At 41.9% G+C, this 9,259-nt stretch overlaps 1 protein-coding gene across 4 annotated transcripts in view; it reads left to right on the top strand.

The window, feature by feature from the left end:
* Nucleotides 1-9,259, top strand: part of sdk2b (sidekick cell adhesion molecule 2b) — a 264,898-nt gene that overhangs the window by 182,612 nt on the left and 73,027 nt on the right. For all 4 annotated transcript variants that reach the window (XM_080049326.1, XM_080049324.1, XM_080049325.1 and 1 more), the window contains exon 5: nucleotides 7,916-8,049. In XM_080049326.1, coding sequence (XP_079905452.1) covers nucleotides 7,916-8,049 — 134 coding nt within the window. The remainder of the gene's footprint in view (nucleotides 1-7,915; nucleotides 8,050-9,259) is intronic.

The following is a 9,259-nucleotide window of genomic DNA, read 5'->3' as shown; positions in this document are numbered from 1 at the left end:
CTCAGGTGTCATAACTTTAATTTGCACACTCTCCAGGGGGTCCGTCTTGCTTTTTCTCCCTGTACGCTTTCTGTATAATCACACCTCAGCAGCAGAGAATGATGGGGGAAAATCACAGTCAGACTCTATGGTATATAACTATGGGTACCACCTCCAATAAATCTTAACAAGCTTATTACCAATTATTGTATTTGGGGCTGCGGGCCCTTTGTTCATATTTCTATAAACGTACTGTACATACATTCACATTGTGATCAGTTTGACCTTTACTGTGCTCTGTGATTCATCTTCAAATGGTGTCATACTGTTAGAAGGCTTGTTCTTGCCTCGTCTTGCTCTTGTCCAAATATATATATACAGCTGTGGAAAAAATTAAGAGAACAGTCTGGATTTTTCTTAAATCTTCATCTCTACATAACTTGTTGAAAATGCTCTTTATGACAAAAAATGTATTGGAATTTGGTTGAAATGTTTTCAGTAGTTTGTATTATAAAACAAAAATGTTCATTCTAGTCAAACATATGTCTATTAATAGTAAAACGAGAGATACCAAACATTTGGAGTGGTCTCTTAAATTTTTCCAGAGCTGTATATATTATACTATATACTTTGCAATGGAAATGTGGCAGGCGCTTTCAAATCACTCCAGAATGACACTTGTTGATAGCAAGGACTTGTATGAGGGTGAACTGTGTACCCAGGGTCCCGTGCACACTCATCAAATACATGGCAGGTGAACTGATGACAAGTAGACAGTAGGGATTATCAGAGATGCAAACAGGAGCAAAACACGGGGATTAGGGATTTTTTGATATTTATTCAAATCCGAATCCATTTATCAAATGCAAATCCTCTAAATCTAAAGAGTTTATTTAAGGGACAAGGAAGACCGTTTCTTAGTTTTAGCGGCTTGGCTGTAGGCGTGACAATGAATACTTATACATGCACATTAGTATCCCAACACTGTCTGTCTGTCGGTCCTACAGAAAAACTTTGTGAATACTGCATTCTTGCTTGCCTGCTGGCCTGGCAGTTTTCCCCCTGGCAAGACATTGTCTCACTGTGGCATTGTGACTGTTCTCTGTTTGCCATGTGGGCGCCACAGCTGTTGTTCTTTGCATTTTGGCCAAAACTCCTGTGCTGACTCTGACAGTAAACCCCGTAAACTTGCTGATCAACATATTGCACTGATTGTCTCTTATGGTCTTTGATTTCCTCTATAGTTATACACTGTGTAGGTTCAAGAGAGTGTGTCCTATGTTGGCTTAACGCTGAAATGTGCAGCTCAAACGATTAATGCATATTTATCCATCCAAAATAAAGATATTGTCATTTAAGTTTGATTAACTTTACAGAAGTTCCATTTATATGAGGCGGGCTATGCTTTGGTTCTTACGACACAATAGGTATTTTGAACCAATCAAGGCAATCTGCCCGAATGTTCTCTCAAAACAATGACAGTTGCCAGGGATACCGTTTGATATGGCCACACCCACACAGTCCTGTGAAAAGGTCAAGACAGAGAAAAAGTCATTTTTTAAACTAAGTTTTATAATATTTCTGAAAATCTATTTTCAATACGATGTTGTAAAAGCTTATTCAGACAGCGAACTTTCATATCATATATTGATTTTTACTATTTCAGACCAGGTTCTATCAGAGGCTTTAATCGCCATGTGATTTAAGTGTTAAGCGCTAACTGTCATTATTCTTCCATCATTGAGGAGGAAATGCATTTTGGCGGGGTGTGTCCTATTCAGCTGACTGTGATTTGTCGTGTTATTTTGGAGACTTAATGTGGTGTATAATCAGCGCCTCCGTCAGTAAACACATTTGCCAGGGGAATTGTAGGGGTTGCTTGCTTGCTGGAAAGTGGAGTCTTCGGGCTGGATATATCAGCGGACGAGAGCCTATCCTCTCACTATTTCACCCTCTTGACAACAAGGTACTACCCACAACCCCCCATTTTCTCTCCCAGAAAGTTTCCATTGACACTTTGCCATGGATTTATCTGTGTTACACAGAAAACAACCTTGTAGCGGTGTCTGTTAAAGACAGAACACAGAATGGCCTTAACCCCGGAGGGAGACAGTGGGAGGACAATCCCTGACACGCACACATTGCAATTCCCCTGAGTAATCTTCTGTAGCTACTGATCAATTAATGGCCCCTGCCTCTGACGCTCGGGCACTGTCAGTCTGCTATGGATTCCCCATTAGTCAACGAGGGAGGCCAGTGAATAGCCAAGCCCTTCCTCTGCATTCTCTATGAATGACCGCCAGGCATTAGTCATGAACCTAACAATTTACAGGTCAAAATGAAAGGGAAGTGAAGGACACAATCATGCAAGTCGATGTCGGGAATGAATGAATGCATCTAGATGGTACTAACTGTTTTCTTCTTCGTTATTGAGTCATTTGTCGATTGTTTCCTTGATTAGTCCTTTGGTCCGAGCCCAAGGAGACGTCTTCCAATTGCTTGTTTTCGTCCGAACAACATTCCAAACCCCAAAGATTCAATCTTCAGATTCAAGCAGCTGGAACCAGAGAATTAGAGTGTTTGATTGAGCATTTGTGCTGCCAGCATTATAAAAAACATAAATATTCTATTTACAATGTTAAAAACTGATATTGGTGAAATGCTTTGCAATTTTGGGCAATACATTGATTATCAAAATGAATTTCTTTGTTGAACAAATTTTGAAATAGTCTTTTTATCTCTAGTGTTGATAGCTGTTTAATTGGATTCAGACATTGGAAAGATGAAGGGGATGGCCTGTTGTGCTTGTTGCATCTGAAATGTCCTTAAGTTAACTTAGATGCTGCTATTTGCCCTTGCAGAGACTCCTTTTTTTCTGACTTTCACTCAACCAAACCACTAGCAACATGAAGGCTGAAAGGAAAACAGCGTGCCACCAATCTTTAGTTTATGCCCCTGGTGAGAAGAAAAACAAGTGCTTGTTTTCACGAGCAGCACTCCCTTACCTCACTTCACCTCTCTCCCTCCTCCATCTCTCCATCCCCAGGAGCTGCGGCTTTTCTCATCACAGGTGTATCGAGCACTGGAGCGTGCAATCCGCTTGTTGCGCTCACCCTTGTTTCTCTCGCTTTCATATGCCTACTGGCTCTAGTTTGACTTATACCTCCATCGGCCATGTGAGCTTTTCGATCCCCGCCAACCCCTCTCTCTCTCCTGGGAGCAGCAGTCACACGACAGGGGCCATTTGTCTGCATGTAATGGAGGTCTGAGGCTGTCGAGTGAGGGTTAGGCCCCTTATGGCCTAGTGGATAGGGACAGCCACAACAAATGCCAAATCACTACAGAGCGTGTGTGTGTGTGTGTGTGTGTGTGTGTGTGTGTGTGTGTGTGTGTGTGTGTGTGTGTGTGTGTGTGTGTGTGTGTGTGTGTGTGTGTGTGTGTGTGTGTGTGTGTGTGTGTGTGTGTGTGTGTGTGTGTGTGTGTGTGTGTGTGTGTGTGTGTGTGTGTGTGTGTGTGTGTGTGTGTATCTGCGTGTTAGAGTAGGCACGGCTCTGTCACACTGTGTCAGTACTGGATTAGCAAGATAAGACATCGCCTACGGACTGACAAAGTTAGTGGTTGGACTAGATGCAAAAGATATGCTCCTTAAGGTTAGCTGTTAGACAAAGAGTCCAGGCACGAAGCCCCTTTAAACCAAAATCCACAAAATCTTGCACAGGTAAATGGTGAGTTAGTTGCGTGATAGTAAGTATCTGAAAATATATAGTGAATGTATCTATCCAAATAAAATATATTGTCATTTAAGTTTGATAAATTTTACAGAAATTTGGTTAAGATGAGGTGGGCTATGCTCTGGTTCTTATTACACAATATGTTTTTTGAACCAATCACGGCAGTCCTCCTCCACCTGAACTTTCTATAAAAACAATGACTGTTCCCACGGAGACCGTTTGATATGGCCACGCCCACGGAGTCCTGTCAAACGGTCTAAACAGGAAAAAAAAGCTGTTTTTGTAACTATGTTTTATAATATTTATGAACAGTTACAGTATTTTCCATTAGATTTTAGCAAAAGCTTATTGAGACACGAACTTCGATATTACATATTGATTTAACTATTTTAAACCTGTTTTTTTTCCGGAGGCTTTAATTAAAGACAGCAACCTTGGATCATTGTTAATTTAGTTTTCCTGTAATCTAATGCATGTGTTATGAAGACAATTTGAGAAGGGAAGCGGCAATGGCAAATTAAACATTTTAACGTTCCATCTCTCTATTTTTCAAATTAAACATAAATCCTCATCATCATTATTGATTAAAGTGCTACAGAATCATTATAAGGCTGGCAGTCATTGAGAAAGCCAAACTCCCCCCTCCCATCCCCCCCCCCCCGCCACCCTGACGCTAAACATAAATAAATTGATCCAGAAGAAAGTAATTGCATATGAGACTGATATTCCATCTTGCTGCGAGCAACACCGGGGGTCGCACATACAAGCTGCACAGTTGGCAAGATGTTTCTTGAGCAGCTGTCCGGGGCCCTGCCTGGCTCTCTTGTGGACGACAGCTCTTTCTGGAGGGTAATAATGGAAGAGGAGATTGGAAATTGGAATAGAAAAAGAAAAAAAAAACGCTTTCAAAGATGCAGGAATCAACTTCAAAAAAAAAACTCCAGTCAGCGAGAGTGTGTGAGAGAGGGAGAGAGAGAGAGAGAGGCATGTTCACACATATCTGATTTGTCCAAATTTTTCTCTCAGCCCCGCGGCTTGATAAATCCCCTCACCGTGCTGAATACATGGGAAGCCATTGCCACGATTAAAGCACCCAGACAGCTGCACACACACTACACACACACTACACACACACACACACCACAGATACTGGGTTGAATAAGGACGGCCAATATGCATTCAGCCAGAGAATGAGGTAGATAAAAAAAGGAATAAATAAGCAAAACATGCAAGAGTAAGATTACTTCAGGAAGCTGTTTCCAAAAAAAAAAAAATTATATTAGCTCTTCAAAAAATTAATTCTTATCTTGCCGCTCCCTTGATATGCATGTAAAGCCATTCAGGATAATTGTCTTATATTTTTTTATTTCTTGTTGTCTTTGATCCCAGAGGACCGGCGAACGCGCATGGGGAGCAGCGCTTAAATCTCTTCTGAACTCGGCGTGTAACAAAGTTTAGTCTGACCCCCGCCGGAGCATTGGGCCGAGGTGGGAGATGGCTCAGCAGGGAAGCATTCATTATTCAAATCGAGTAGCAGTAGCCACCGAGGAGAATTCTAGCCTGGCGGGACGAGTCTGCTGTTGGCAGCTTAATGTTCATTTTCTCCAGCAGATAAGTTTGGACTTTCTCCAATCTTCTTGTGGGGAGGAGCCCAGTCAAAAAAAAAGGCCGGATTGACGACTACATGAACCAATCAGGGGCTACCTTCCACTAACAAATGGAAAGTGGGAAGGGCCCGGTCTGACTGGTAGCTAAATTGACAACTGCATGAACCAATCAGAAGCTGCCGCCAAATAATGCACAAACGTTAAATCAGAACACGGGCCTGGTTTGGTAATTTTTTCAAATAGACTTTTCCCCTGCAGATTGGAGAAAGTCCAGACTGATCTGCGGGAGAGAGAAAGTATTGAGAAGTGAACTGGTCTTTGAAATAAAAAGAAAAGTTTTTACACAAAGAGAGAATACTTGTAAGGTCATCTCATGCAATGCTTGACATCATCCCGGGGAGAGTAGTCTGCCTCTTCTAGGTCATATAGAGCTCTGGCTCCTATAACTCAGCAGCAGCAGTAGTGCCCTCTGTATATCTTGAAGAGTTTTTTTTCTTCCAAGCGACAGGTATGTTTAGCCTAGGATTGTGTCACCGTTTTAGAAAGGTCCCGGTTAAAGTCACCTGGGATTCATTCAGCGCCTTGGACACTTCCCCGTCCGGGCCCTATACACATCCCTGAAGGGATCCATAATTCATGGCTGTGCGTCCGGGATGTCACCACTCCAGCGAGCCAGCATTAAATATTTACCGCAGATCATAAGCTGCAGCCATTGAGGCCTGCCAAGCCCCCCCCCCCCCCTCCTCCCCCCCTTTATAGAAGACTGTTTTCAGTCCCAGCATGCACGGGGGAATCCCAAATAAGCCTGGTGACTGTGGGCCTTGCTTTTTTAGATGTTATGACAATCAATCAGTCCGGAGATGGGGGATGGATCTCATAAGCCACTATACTGTGAATGCTAATAACAGCGCGGGCGGCTATATGTAGCATATACAGTGCCACTGTCTAATGTTTTTACAGCGTGCCTTTCTGGAGCTACAATAAGAGTTTGAGAGGGTTTCTTTTTCACCTGTGCACTTTTTTTTCTACTTATCTGATCAGCTCTGTTGCTCCCTTGATAAGACACCCGCAAGTACTTAGATTTGTTCCACTGATGAGATGAAGGTCAGGATGAAGGAATAAGTGGATGGATGGAGGAGGGGGGGAATGGGTTAGATTTGGAGAGGGAGAGAAAGAGGAGGTGATTGCCTATGAAATAGGAACATAAATTTTGGTCTATCAAAGACTGTGTGACTGTGCGTGCGTGTGTGTGTGTGCGTGTCTGTGTGTGTGTGTGTTATTGATTACTGAGAGAGCCGTTCTTCTAAATTCAGCCCTGCCAATAGCGCCGGGACACTTTAAAGAAAACATCAAAGAGAAAATCAAACGGAAATGTCACAGAGTTACAGAGGATGGGCAGGGGAGCCACGGCCAGTTGAAGGATATTGATTTGTTGCTCTTGGCAGTAGTAATTTTCTGAACAAAACAAGCCTGATTGGTCCCACAATGAAATGATTGTTTGTTTCCTCATGTAAGAGATCTCTACTTTAGTGTACCTGTGTCTATGAGTCATGTCACAATACAAAAAAATGCACATTTTAAATTGTTTTATTATTATTTTTTTGGTTGGAAATATATGACTTTATTACCACATATGGTGCGTGTTCAGGGCAGATAACCAGATATGGTTGCCATACATCGTGACCACGCATGAATTCAGCATCTAATGCAATGGATGGAGTGATGGACAGAGGGGGGGGAAACAGTATGTGGTGGAAAAGATATTTGCGAAGAAGTGCACCCATTTGGAACAGGCTATCTTACCTTATATTGTTGAACAAGCACAGATAATAAGGACATATTGATTGTCAACATAGTCAGGGGGCTGTAACATCATAGGAGGGAGGAGGAACGTTTTTTCACTCTAACTATTCGCTACATTGACTAGCAAAGGCCTCGAAAAGAGACATCAAGGCACCAACACATATTATTATCTCCTATAGGACACCTGCCTGCTTGAAGACCATATTGCTGTTTATTTATTTGGGCCATCATTTCAGCACAGGACAAATAAGTGGCTATTGTTTTCTGCCAGAAGTGGCTTGGCTACAGGCCGCAGAGAGGGGCAACAACTGGCCAATTAAAAATCTCTGGGTTGTTATTATGCAGCGCGGTCATATTTCAGAAACAGACCATACGGCAAAAGGGGAGGACGTCAATATTATCCCCGCCTTTGCCCAGTCAGCATCAACAACATTGTCTACAGATTGTAAATCGATATATACCTAATGCAGCTTGAGCGAGTGTAATTAAAAATGTTAAAATGTTTAATTCCATTCTCAGCCAGCGGGATCAAGTGGGGATATACAGCTATAGACTTCAAACGCATTCGGTCCTAATTAGGCTTTTTGCAACCCGCTACCTTTGAAGGCAGGAAATGTTTCTGCTGTTTTTTTTTTGTTTTTTTTTTTCAATAAACTTTCTTTGAACTTATTGAATTTTGAAAGAGCACAGAAGTTTTTTTTTTTTTTTTCAATTATCAGTCTTATTCCTTATACCTATCTTGATTTGTTATAATGTTATGTATATTTAAAATGTGTTTTTAACTGTTTTTCTCAGTGCCATCACTCTGGACAACACCCTGGTTATCCTGTCTACAGTAGCACCAGATGCCGGCCGCTACTATGTCCAAGCGGTCAATGACAAGAATGGAGAGAACAAGACCAGCCAGCCAATCACCTTGTCCGTAGAGAGTGAGTTACAACATACTGTTTATACATACACATACTGCAATAGACATACAATGCACTGTAAGATCTTGCCACATCAATCTTGGAAAGCATATCAGCCCCACTTTAAGTACACCATGCATAACATTGCATTGCATTTTATAAGCCAATCAAATATTGAGAAAGTAAAACCTTAATTTGTTAAGTGTCTAGTAAGTTAACTGCAGCTGTCGAATAAATGTAATGGAATGAAGAGTACAATATATCACTATGAAATGAAGTAAATAGATGTGTAATGTACTTATGGTATCCACAATATTTACAGTATAATTAATAATGTCACAGAATAGCCTTCATAAACATTAGGTACTTTTACTTTTCAAAAGTGAAATTGTGAATGCAAGAATTTTGCCTGTAATGCAGTATTTTTTTTTTAAATCGCTGTACTCAAATCAATAACTTGATTACCCTCAGCCTCTGCTCTGCGACATCCAAGAGTCTCAGCCATTATGATCAGATTTCATTTCTGTGTGTATCCGTAGCCATATTTACATATCCTTTTCAGATACACTCACACAAACAGAGACATAATCTATGGACACAAGGGGTATGGGGCGGACTGTTCTACTGCCAAGCACTTCTTAATATTCACCAGCATCCTTAGCTCCCATAACAACAACAACCAAACACAAGACACACAAATCAAAAGCAATTCAGTTGGCTTCAGCTCAGCGGAGTGAAATATGAGAGCAAACCTTCACCGACAGCATCTTATGACATGGTACACTGGACTTTAGAATGGAAGTGGATGAGGATGGTGCAAATATATTACAGTTGACAACACCAGGGGAGTAGGAGTAGCTTGTGGCACATATGGAGAACAGTGGCAGAGTTGATTATAGTAGTGCTGGAGCAAGCAGACACGCGCACACACACACACACACACACACACACACACACACACACACACACACACACACACACACACACACACACACACACACACACACACACACACACACACGCACACACACACGCACACACTTACACACACACTGGTTCAGGTAAGATTGAAAGCCTAGTGGGAGGTCTCACCTCGGCAGGTCTCAGGGAATCAGGGCATGCTTTTACATGAAAACTGAACACATGCTCCACATATGCACTCACAAACACACACATGCATCCCCGACACACACACACACACACACACACACACACACACACACACACACAC

This window comes from Ammodytes marinus, assembly GCF_949987685.1.
Source record: "Ammodytes marinus genome assembly, chromosome: 20".
Taxonomy (NCBI): Eukaryota; Metazoa; Chordata; class Actinopteri; order Uranoscopiformes; family Ammodytidae; genus Ammodytes; species Ammodytes marinus.
The sequence above is the reverse complement of the archived record's forward strand: the minus strand, read 5'-3'. Positions and strand labels throughout refer to the sequence as shown.